Source organism: Lissotriton vulgaris, chromosome 2_1 (genome assembly GCF_964263255.1).
Source record: "Lissotriton vulgaris chromosome 2_1, aLisVul1.2, whole genome shotgun sequence".
In the NCBI taxonomy this organism is placed as follows: Eukaryota; Metazoa; Chordata; class Amphibia; order Caudata; family Salamandridae; genus Lissotriton; species Lissotriton vulgaris.
This window is the reverse complement of record NC_141687.1, coordinates 813,237,334-813,250,010: the sequence shown is the minus strand read 5'-3', so window position 1 is coordinate 813,250,010 and position 12,677 is coordinate 813,237,334. Positions and strand designations below refer to the sequence as shown.

Genomic DNA, 12,677 nt, shown 5'->3' with positions numbered 1-12,677 from the left:
TGATACTGTTGGACAATCGAATGTATGTAGCACAAACAAATCGTAACATAATTGTTATGCTTCTCTTGCAATGCTGGAAAAAGGCAGGATTTTTCTGGATTCCAGATCTAGTAGCTATTATTGGGCGGTTCTGGCATTATGGGAATATGGTAAGTCCGCGGTGTACACTCTGTACCTGGTCTGTGTTTAGAGGAGTAACCTGCAGTGGTGAGGGAGGTCTTTAATTTACAGTTGAAGCAACCTATAGTGGTGAGGGAGGTCTTTAATTTACAGTTGAAGCAACCTATACTGGTGAGGGGGTCTTTAATTTACAGTTGAAGCAACCTAAAGTGGTGCGGGAGGTCTTTAATTTACAGTTGGACCCAACACAAATACCTCACTTCAGGGGCCATCCACACTCTTTTTGTCTGCTTCTCATCTGACGTTTTAACACCTTAATGCCAATGCCATTGAAGAAACAAAGATAATCGGCTGGTGACGTTACAATCTCTAAACTGAACTGCGATTTGGAGGACGTTTTTGAGTTTTCCAAGCTCATAATGTAACAGATATGCATGCACTGTAGGATAGTCCTCTATTTCTGTCTATATGAGTAATTATAATAATAACCATGAATATAACTCATTAATACAAGGATCTCTATCTCAAAAGTCGTAATCCTTTTAGCTTTCTACATAGAATAGAAATATGCGACTTGCATGTTACACATTGTGCATTCTGCAGGCCCATATGCTATTTTATGCCTAGTTAAATCTGTGTCTAGAGTGCATGCAGATTTCTCAGGCAAGTGCATTAGACACCAGAATTATCTTACAGTTATTATACCATGGAAATACCTGAGCACCCATTACTCGATCAAAGCACCCGTTACAGATGTATGTGGTCTTTGCACATCACTTCTACAAGAGGAGCCTGTATCTCACAAAGGATACAACTCCCTAAGCCGTGTCAATACCACTTTTAGGAACACCTAGGGGTGCACTGAGCACCTCTAATGGAACACTCGTACATTGGCACGAAGCAGGATTAAGTACATTGGGCGATCTTTATGCAGAAGGCACCCTGATACCATTTGAGAATTTAGTAAAAGATTAGGACTTACCCACCGGTCAATTTCTATTACATAATTCAATTACGAGGTCGCTCTCCACGGTATGGGGCCTTATCACTACTGAATTGGAGACATCTCCTAATGCAATATTTGCATGTAATGAGCAATGGAACACATAGTGCCTGGCTGGTTGAAGCATTACTCACCCACGTAATGAAACCCTTGGCAGACCTCCGATTATGATGGGAAGCGGACATGGGGAAACAATGGACAGCCCGCGAATGGGACACACTGCTAGTAAACCCCACTACTGTTCTAAGAAATGCCAAGTTTAAACTAATTCAGACGTATATACTTCAAGGGGTATACATTTCCCCAGACAAATTAAACAAATACTTTCATACCACGCTGTCTGCAGATAGATGCGGACCTCCTGCACATGCTTTGGTTTTGTACCTCCATATCTACTCACTGTCAGGAAGTCATCGCAGCACTCGAAATATGCATCAACAAGACAATCATGCGAACATTAGAGGACTGCATATTAGGACTTTATCCTAGATCAAAGGCAAACAGGGTTACTTCGGGATTTACAGACCTAGGATTGGTAGTCGCAAAGAGGTTAATAACCAAGAGATGGAAGCACACTGATCCTCTAGCCGTTAATAGTTGGAGAAAATCACACCTAGTTTGGGCGCAAGCTGAAAGCACATCACTACACGCGCGACGAGCTCCACTCTGTGGTATGATTTTGGTGCTCTGATGAGTAATTGCTTTTAAACCTGCATTTAAAACTGCATTTTAAACTTTACATTTCGTCTTTATTTCTAGTGTGAAAAATCAAACTGATTTGATACTTGTGCAGCGCTGCTCGCGCATTTTACCGCCATTCTCAGCCTCAGCTCAGGGATTTCCTTTCCCACTCCCTGGTCCACCGCGAGCTTCGCTAGATTGTTGTGGAGGGAGGTCTCACTATCTCTGTGCTTCAATGCTTATCCGCTCACTTCCGGCCGACGGCAAGAGAGCGGTCTAGTTGTTCTGCCGCTCTCCCCCTACAAAACCGATGTGCTGGTCCTCGCGCAGCGGGCACGCCAAAGGCAAGCCCATCTGCACCCGTCCGCGGCAGACTGGGGCAAGGGGTCAGCCCCTCTGTCCATTTTTCACGTTATTCGGCAGACGATCTGATATCCCTCTATGATAACTATGACAAATATATTGTCCTCAGAACCTCCTTACTACAACAGGGACTCTTGGCTAACAAGCACAGAGATGATTATATCGAACAAATCCTAACTCGAGAGTCCACTTTTTGCTCAAACAAGGACCTAAATGACTTGAAAATCTACTATTTAAATACACGCTCCTTAGGGAAACATCAGTTGGAGATTGTCTCCTTGATCGATCTACATAGGCCGGACATTTTATTTCTGACACAACCTTGGCTGTCCCCGGACTCCTCTCCTGATATTTTAGCAGCCATCCCCGACCCCTACTACATCATCCACGTAGACAGGGTTACCGGCAAAAAGGTTGGGAGGGTAGCTGCTATTATTAATAAGAGGCTTCAGTGCACCTTGCTTGACACCGAACTGGTTTCGCAGGCGGATACTTTAACAATTAAACTTGAAAGTGGCCAGTTCCCTCTGGTTTGCGTGGTAGTTTACCGCCCTCCCCGACACATGCCCTCATTCCCTTTGGAATTTGACAAAATGCTAGCCCAATTAGTGATCAACCACTCTAGAATCCTAATTGTAGGAGACTTTAATTACTGGCTCGGCGACCCAATTGAAGACGCCTTATCTCGTGATTTTTCAGTCTTTTTAGGGAGTCTAAACAGCACTCACTACGTTCAAGCATCTACACACTCCAAGGGACACATTTTAGACCAGGTATGGTCTCAAAATCTAGATATCACACAGCTTAACATACTGCCTTGTACATGGTCAGACCATTGTCTGATCACTTTTATGATATCGGAGGTTTTTTTCACTCCAACTCCTAGACCCAGTAACATGAAAGCAAGAAACTGGAGTAGAGCATGCACCGAGTCTTTTCAGGCTATCCTACTTAATACAATTCCTTTGAGTGAAGAGAGCTCCCTCCTCACCCAATCAAACAATCTCACGACTTGGTTGGAGTCGGCTTGTGATATAGTTTCCCCCCTGAAAAACATCAGACTAAAAAGAGCACATGATGCTCAAAAATGGTTCTCATCCAATCTAAAAGATCTTAAGCTACGTCTCAGACAAGCTGAGCGTAAATCGAGAAGCCACTAACAGCTGGAACTTAAGACTACGTACCTGTCCCTTCTGAGAGAGTATAAAACGTCCATCCTATCATGTAAAACTGAGTATATCTCAGCCAAAATTCTTAAATCCACTAATAAAACACGAGAGATCTTCTCGATCGGGGATGAGCTGATCGGCACTGAGAGAGTCTCTGTACAACCTGTTCATTCCCAACCTTTGTGTGATTCACTTAACAAATACTTTTTTGATAAAATCATTACCATAAAGGCTAGCATCCCGGAAACTAACAAATCCTTCGTACCTGTCCCATCTTGTCAAAACTCAGCAGCATTAAACCTTTTTCCTCCCATCACTACAGAATCTTTTCTCAAGTCGATGGATAAAATGTAATCTGGTTCCCCCCTTGACTGTGCACCTCCTCACATTTTGCGTTTAGCTTTTAGTGCCTGCTCTGCCCCGCCTTTATCCCTCCTCAACACTTCTATTAGCTATGGCACTGTACCGGAGTCTTTCAAAAGCGCAGAGATTTTAGCCATCTTAAAGAAACCTGGTGCTGATCCTCGGGTGATGAGTAATTATTGCCCGATATCCCTCCTGCCCTACCCGAGCAAGATCTTGGAGGCTCATGTGACTGCTTGCCTGAGCTCTTTTGTTGAGGAATCTTCCTATCTAGACCCTCATCAGGCAGGATTTAGGCCTGCCCATTCGACCGAGACTGTCATTTTGACAGTCATGGACGAATTATGATCTGGTGCAGACCAAAATGCTCCCCAAGCCTTGATCCTTCTTGACTTATCCGCTGCATTTGACACGGTCGATCATAACATCCTGATCGACCGTGTCAGCAGGGCTGGCATAGGGGGCCTGACACTAAGTTGGATCCATTCCTTTTTGTCAAACAGATCTCAATCAGTTCGATTGGAAAATTTCTGTTCACCAAAGGGTAAACTTCTTTGTGGATCCCCCAGGGCTCTTCTCTTTCGCCTCTTTTATTTAATTTATATTTGCAACCCCTGATTCGTGCACTACAGGATATGGATGTTCTGGTTTTCAACTATGCAGATGACCTGTAACTCATTTTTAACATACAACCCACAACTGCTTCTGAGGCCAATCTGCAGTCTGTTATGACGTACATTAGCAACTAGAACCAGTTGAAATTGAACCCCGACAAAACTGAGCTAATTTTGACAGGCGGTGCCTCTAATCCATGGAGCTCCAACATTTGGCCCTGTTGTTTGGGTCCCCCACCTATCTCTACCCCTACGGTAAAAAGTTTGGGGTTAAAAATCAGCAACGATCTGTCAATACAATCCCAGATCAGCTCTGTGGTGTCGGTCTGCTTCTTTCTTCTGCGGAAAATTAAAAGAATAAAAAGATTTCTTTCCTCAGAAGCGCTAACCCTGGTTATTTTAGCGCTCATAATATCCCGTTTAGATTATGCTAACTCCCTTTATGTGGGCATTCCGGCATATCAAACACAGCGTCTTCAACTCATTCAAAATCAGGCGGCCAGATTAATTCTGCACCTCCCTATCCGACAGCATGTAAAACCCTCTTTGAAGAAACTGCATTGGCTCCCGGTGAGCCAACGTGGTGCCTTTAAGCTTGGTTGTATTACATATAAGGCACTGTCCGACGCCCGCCCAAAGTTCATTCACAACAGGCTCAAGAAATACACTCCCCTCCGTACTCTCCGATCTGCTGGCCAATCCTTATTGACCATTCCCAGGTCCAGGCGGAGAAAACACGGAGGTCTTCGTTTCTCGACACTTGCCCCTCAACTCTGGAACTCTATTCCCCTTGCAATTCGCACTACCGGTACCTTTTTCCAGTTTAGAAAGCAACTAAAAACCTGGCTCTTTCAACAAGCCTATCTTTAATCTGAACCACTGTTTTTATCAGGAGCCCGCCCCCTTTAGCGCCAAGAAACCTATCTGGTGAACGTTGCGCTTTACAAATATTTTTTAACATAACATAACATAACACAGGGAGGAAATAGCTGGGCTAAGCAAATACCCTATTGCGCAGAATTGGGACACTATACTGTTAGATTTAACACATGGATAGGGAGAAAGGGGGAGGCTCTTCACCGGTAGCAGATGTGCGAGGCGAGGCTGGAGGCCCACACTGATATGGGTTCAGGATGAGGCCCTAGACTACCTAGGGGAAAAGGGCTATAGACATAACACACCAATGGTACTAGTGGGAGGGCATAGACATAAACCGGGACAGATCCGTGAAACCTAACTAAGATGACGGAAGAGGTATGGAGAGTATGCTCTATACACACACCGATGCAGGAGAGACAAGTAGACAATGGTTTTGTTAGTTTGTCATAATATAAAAGAATATCAATATTTTGCATCCTCCTCTTGAATTTCCGGTATGCTTGGGCGGGCATGTTTACATTTAATATCGGATGGAGGAACAGAATAGATATCCGACTCAGTATATATGTTTCGACAATAAAAACTACTTTTGTTTTTTCTTATTTCCATTTTGTCGTAAATATTGTACTATATTACCGCTCATTACAAATATACTTCCTGTTATCCAGTAACTCAGCAAAACTTGAAAAGGCAAACAAAGATTTAAAAAAAAAATATGGAAATACTTGAGCACACACATATCTCTGCAGGAGGTCATTTCACCCAGAACATATTTTAACATGCAGTCTGTTAAGTAGGCCCGTACACATTTACTATCACATTTGTCCTTGCCAATATCTCTGCGGCCATTTTCACAAATAAATGTTAAATTGAGTAACAGACAGGGGAGGCTCCTCCACTAGGGTGGAGGAGCATCGCCTCACTGCTTTCTCGCAGTGCAAGAAAGCCAAAACATAACATGGTAATAACTTATAGTCATGCGCACTCTGCCTTTCTCCATGCAGTCTAACTTGCAGCCTGCATGGAGAACATGCCCACCCCATTAGCCCCTGGATGGGCGCCGTCCCGACCAATCACAACGCTCCCATTGCAGTGTTGTGATTTGCTTAGGAGAGGGAGCTTAGCCGCCTGCTTCCTATTCCTATCGGAGGCAAGAGAGCAGGAGCAGAGAAGACGTGGGACCTGGCGGAAAGGTAAGTTTAATTTTATTTCTTTTATTATTTTATTTTCCTGTGACACCCCCCATGAACCTCCTCCACTACCTCCTGCAAATTCCCACCACCTCCGCAGCCCCTCGCGCCCACCAGCGAGCAATGCCAGCAGCTACTGGTGACTTTGCTACTCATGACATCGCCCCTCATAACTCCACCCTTTTTCTGATACCACTTCTTGACCACCAATCTATTGGATCCCAGGGTAAATTTCCTCTGTTTTTGTCACTGCTGGCATGTTCAGCCATGTTTTTTTTAAAATCAAACTTCGAGTGGGTCACTTTTATTTACCTTTCCATCAAATGCAGCGACATTAGCAGCTGATGAGGATTCTGTGGCTGAGGCTGTGGCGGAGGCTGAAGGAAACACGTGGCTGCTGGCATCCCTGGGTGATCTTACGATCTCATTCTGTCGGTACAACCTGTGATGGCGGAGTTTTACAACCCATGCGTCAAAAGTGTCCTGAGACTTCACCTGAAAAAAAAACCAGTTGGGCAGCCTGAGTTCATTGGCGAAAGCATTTTAACCAGTCGATTATGGGGTAGCTTGTTTAATCCAACTAACTCACCTTCAGATGGTAGATGTGCTCTTCTGTATCAAGGTCTATTCTGCGCATTTTCTTTTTAACTGACATAACCGACAAACCAACGTCAATACTCCCGTGTACTTTACCTTTTTGAGTCTGTAATAAAAGAAAATGCGAATCCTAAATTATGCCAGACAATGAGGTAGTTTTTATTAATTTATTATTATCAAGCACTTTAGTTGCACATTGCCGGCATGTGCAGACTATAAGATTGCCAATAGGCCTGGCATTCTCATACAGCACGCTCACAAGCATTAGCTTGAAAACACTAAAGGAACATGTGACACGGAGACAAGATACATATGCACAAACAGTCAATACAGAAAGAGACAGATGCACACATAGAAACATATATACAAGCAGATACCTGCACAGAGACAACTACAATTTACATATATTATGTATACAGGCACCACATACCGGCTCCCATGCACACATGCATGCATTGACAGCACACATTTATTCAAACATAGAAAACACACATATGAAAATATATATATTTTTATATAATATATGAAGGCTTTTCTCATTTTACAGCTCAGCATGGATAGCATTGTGCTAACCCTATGCTTAAAAACTGTGCTGTAGAAATGGCAGAACACTTTGTCCCTTTCTATCTCGGCGTGCATGGCACTGTGCTAATCCTATGCTTAAAGACTTGATAGAAAGGCAGACATTTGAGGTGAGCAGATTTAGAGTGTCACTGGTGTTGAGGGTGCTCTATACAGGGGCTGCTTTCCACCTAAACTTGAGAACTACCCAGAGTTTGCTGCTTCCTTTTTGCATAATTTATTCGTCACTGAATGCCTAAAAGAGTATCACTTATACTAGGTGCTCCCTTGTGTCTGAAGAGATCTAATGAGAGCAAAACACGTGTCAGGGGTTGCTTTTGTTAATTTAAGGTTGGCTTGGTTGGTATTTTACCAATTCAATGTTGTAATACTGTGCCTAGAGTGGTAAAGGGCTTTTGTCATTTTACAGGTCGGCATGGATGACACTGTGCTGGTCCTATGGTTAAAAGCTTTGCTGTAGAAATTGCAAAATACTTTGTCCCTTTCTATCTTAGCATGGATGGCACTGTGTTAATCCTATGCTTAAAGACTTTGAGAGAAAGGCAGGCATTTGAGGTGAGCAGATTTATAGTGTCGCTGGTGTTGAGGGTGTTCTACACAGGGGCTGCTTTCCACCTAAACTTGGGAACTCCCCAAAGTTCTCTGCTTCTTTTTTTTAATATATATATATATATATCTGGAAACCCTCAAACCACTTCCTGAGTTCTCCCAGCGGCAGTCAGGCGAGGAAAGAGACGCAGACCTCCGGAGCTTTTTCAAGTGGGCAGTATTTTATTTTAGTGACCCAAACACAACGCGTTTCAAGCCCGTAAGCCCTTGATCACGTGTCACGTATATATAATTAATTCACTTAAAAAACTAATGTTACAGGGAAGTTTTAGTTAGGTTCTGAATTTACACGAACAAAACGACAGATATTCAGCAATTGTAGTTAGTTATTTCAAGTAACTATAACTGATGCTCAAAGGAAACTACAAGTTGTGCTCCCGCCTTGCTTTTCTCATCAATCATTTTATTAAAAATTTTCCACTGCTAATATCAATCATGCTATAGAAGATGTCATCAATGAAGAAATATGTGATGTAATTAGCTGTGCATGGCGAGGGTGCGAGTTAACTTAGGGCACAAATTATAGTTACATGAAATAACTCTCTAACTGCTGAATTTCAATGGTTTGTGCGAGTAAATTCAGAAACTTACAATACCTTCCCTGTAACGTTTGTTTTTTTCAGTGAATTTCTAAGTCTTTTTAAATGTTAATTCCTAACTATAAAGAACCTGTAACCTTTGGTTTATTCAGTGAATTTTAAAGGTTTTTTTAATTGTATTTCCTTACTGTAACCTTTAACCTTTCAGAGTAGGTGTGTGAGTGGCTGTAAAAGCCGAGGAGTGGGTGTGTCAGTGGTTTTATGGGTGTGTGAGACGCTATGTAGGTGTGTGAGTGGGTTTATGAGTAGCTATATGGGTTTGTGAGTGGCTGCATGGGTCGTTGAATGGGTGTGTGAGTAGTTGCGTGGGTGTGTGCGAGTGGGTTTGTGAGTGGCTATATGGGTCTGTGAGGAGGTGTGAGTGGCTGTATGAGTTTATACAGTAGGTGTTGAAAGGGGGCGTGCCTCTGATGAGCACTCAGCAATACCACTTTGCGGTACTTACTGGCTGTAACAGCAGCAGCAGCTCCTCTGCTAAGAGGAAGGAGCGTTGCTATACAGGAAAAATAAAATGATAATAACACTATGTTATTATCATTTTTTTCCAAACTGGCTCTACTTATGTGCAGGTGGGATGAGAGGGGGCGGGGGTGCACACAGAGCAGAGAGCGGAGTGACGAGCCCTTAGTAAGGGCGCATGACAGTCCCTGTCTGAGCGCCGAACCACGCTAGGGGAGTCTGGGTGCCTGTGTGCTTCCTGTTTCATGCGTCAGACGGAGAAGAGGTAGTGGCTGGCAAGTAAGTGGCTTTTTCTTTTCTTCCACCCCCCCCCGCCCACCACTACAGTTCTGTAGCAGCCGCTACTGGGTAACAGGAGTGGTTATTGGCACCCAAAGACCCTCAGTATACGAGGGGACTTCATCCACCAGTCAATAGTACACCAGGAGGTACATTTGCAGAGTGGTGGAGAAAGGGGGCGGGCCTCCAATGAGCTTTCAGAAATCCCACTGCTGGGTGGTAACAGGAGGGGTTCTTAGCCACCAACAACCCTCAGCATTCAAGGGGACTTCATCCCCCAAGGATTAGAACACCAGGAAGGGCATTCGCAGAGTGGTGCAGGATTTGTGGTTTCACAGGCAGGATTCGCAGTTTGGGGACAGGGCCTCTGACGAGCTCTCAGCAATCCCATTTTGTGGGACTTTCTGGTGGTAATAGGAGGTGTTCCTAGCCCCCAACAACCCTCATCACCTCCCAAAGATTAGTGCACCAGGAGGCGCGTTTCCAGATTAGTTTAGTATTTGTGGTTCCACAGGCAGGATTTGTGGTTCCGGGGTGGGGCCTCTGACAAGCTCTCAGCAATCCCGCTGGTGGTAATAGGAGGGGTTCTTAGCCACCAACAACCCTCAGCATCCAAGGGGACTTCCTCCCCCAACAATTAGTGCGCCAGGGCGGATGTTTGAAGAGTGGTGCAGGATTTGCGGTTCCACATAGGACCAAGCAAGTGGATTCGAAGATCTCAGAATATGGAGAAGAAAAATGAACACATGTTAAAATAAAAATTAACGCTTTTACCCCACTTATATTCCCCACCCATGGGGTCGGGGAATCGCTACCCTGACTCCTTCATAAACATTACAGCCAATATTTCAGCCCCAGGAGACCATTTCTCGATAAAAGAAAATGGCAGCTTCAACTTTTCTGTTAGGTTGTGGCCAGCTAATCAGATTCTTTCTTTGGCACGTGAATCCACGGATCGACCGGTGGTGTCCCACTATATATATATATATTTATTTTTTTACCTTCAATATCTCAAACTACTGAACAGATTTACCCCACATCCAAAAAAACATGAACTCCGTAACCAAATCTACAGTTCTCCCAAATTTGGTGTAATTCAGTCAGTAGTTCAGGCTGTAGGTTTGTTTAAAGTCCTATGCAAATAATCAAGGGGGAAAACACGTTTTGGGAGCCCTCCTTTTTCTCGGCCCCCACTAGACACATCACTCAGAAACTTTCAACACAGAAGCTGATCCGACTAAAGTATAAGTTTTGCAAATTTTGAGAATATTCATAAGGCGGGGCAAAAGATATTGGCAAAACAAAAAACACTTTTCCTATTGAAATTAGGTCCTAACCACAACTACCTACGGGCAATTGTCATTAGGTAACGTGTGTGTGTGTGTCCCATCCTGCCCCTGGTCCTGTGGCGGCTTGTGCCAGTGGAGCCAACCCCGGCCAGTAGATTCCACACGAAAAACAGTAATTACGCGCTCACAGAGGTTGTAGATGAAAGTGCAGAGTTTATTCCTCAGTTGGTAACGTGTTTCGAAATTTAGGCTTTCTTGATCAAACAGTGTTGTGAGGAAGTGCATTACATGGACAAAGTACCTAGACAGCAACATAAACAGGACTTGATATAAACGTCAATGTTCACTGCACCGCATACTCGGCGGCCATCTTCGAACTGTTTGTCATATTTGTATAACCAAAGTAAATTACATGTTCTGCATTATAATATGTTCAACAGATATCAATATGCATTGTTGATTCACAGCATGGATAAGTGGAAAAGTGCACAGAGCAAAAGGGGAAAGAAAAGTGGAAAGAGGGAAGAACGCTTTCCTACATCGCCGGCTACTGCAAATCAAATAGTTGTATGTTAATACATTAGCCCGAGTCAGACCTGCTTCTGCCGCATATGCGCCAATTTCAAAACCTTAAAGGAAATGCTGGGCTGCGGGGTGGAAGGTTCCAAATTACGTAAACCTTTCGGGATGGTACACGGTAGCCATCTTATAAAGTGCAAAATTGCAATTGGGTTAGACACACCCCAGGGAGCAAAATTAAGGGCTGCGGACAGTTAAGGACAGATGTATGTATGTCTAAGTAATACACATAAACAAGACCAAGGCTCAATGAAGCCAAAACAAAAAACAGGTCGTAAAAATCCCCAAGGAAAAAAAGAGGCCTGATCAGCTTGGAACCATCATTGAGCCTTGCACGTCCGGGACGACGTCCTAGAGGTAAGCCTGCCCCGGGGGGTGCATTCTGGGGTCAGCGCATTTACATGCCCCGGCCCGCTAGGGTGCAGCACCGGGGGTGGGCATCTCTTCTTGATCGATCGATCGGGAGAATGAGGAAACAAATTGAGGGTGGAGAAGCACATCCCGATAAGAGCACAAATGCATTATCAGCACTGAATACTCTGTATTGCACACGAGCACCGTCTTTTTACGAACGTGCACACAGATAATATAGGTGGCATCTGGAACCACGATTGTAAGGAGGAGAGGTTGTTGTGACTAGTTTGACAGTACATCGTGTGCATCTAGATACTACTACCCGCGTGCCATTGAAGCATTACAACATGTGGACAAACTAAGGTCACTATTTGTCTATTAACATCTTGGAGGAGGAATCCCAATGACGCATGGCAGAGCAAATACTCTTGGCGCGCGCATCAGGCATGGGCCAGAGTGTGATAATGACACAAGACATTGAAACATTACTAAGCACTAAACTCAGAAGATCTGAAAAACTAAAGAAATCGGAGACATCAAATTGGTGGGAGGCGATCTCCCTTCAAGACTATGTTGATAAGAATATGGTGCAACGGGGGCTTCCCATCTATACTACGCCCTCCTACGAGTCGCCCAATCCTCGTATGCTTGAGGAATGGGTAAAGAATTCAGCAACAAGTTCAAGGAAGATGCTATGCATATCAGTCAAATATGCTTGGGTGTACAGAGAGGCCATTATAAAGGAAATCGCTGAAATATAGGACGACTTCAAGCTAAGCAGTGATCAATTAACTATTAAACAATTCAAAGAAGACCTAAAAGGCAGGCTACTACAGCACGAGGAGGACATAAGACAACGTAAACAAAGGAAACACCATTGTGACTGTATAGATTATGAAAGTGGACGCATTCTAACTTACAGTCATAAATATGACCATCTTTATAACA

The 12,677-nt window shown here is 43.9% G+C and overlaps 1 protein-coding gene across 1 annotated transcript in view; it reads right to left on the bottom strand.

The window, feature by feature from the left end:
• OSBPL6 (oxysterol binding protein like 6) overlaps positions 1-12,677 on the bottom strand; it is a 699,671-nt gene that overhangs the window by 393,368 nt on the left and 293,626 nt on the right. The window contains exons 5-6 of the mRNA XM_086956201.1: positions 6,972-7,085; positions 6,695-6,877 (exon numbers count right to left, since the gene is read on the bottom strand). Coding sequence (XP_086812327.1) covers positions 6,695-6,877; positions 6,972-7,085 — 297 coding nt within the window. The remainder of the gene's footprint in view (positions 1-6,694; positions 6,878-6,971; positions 7,086-12,677) is intronic.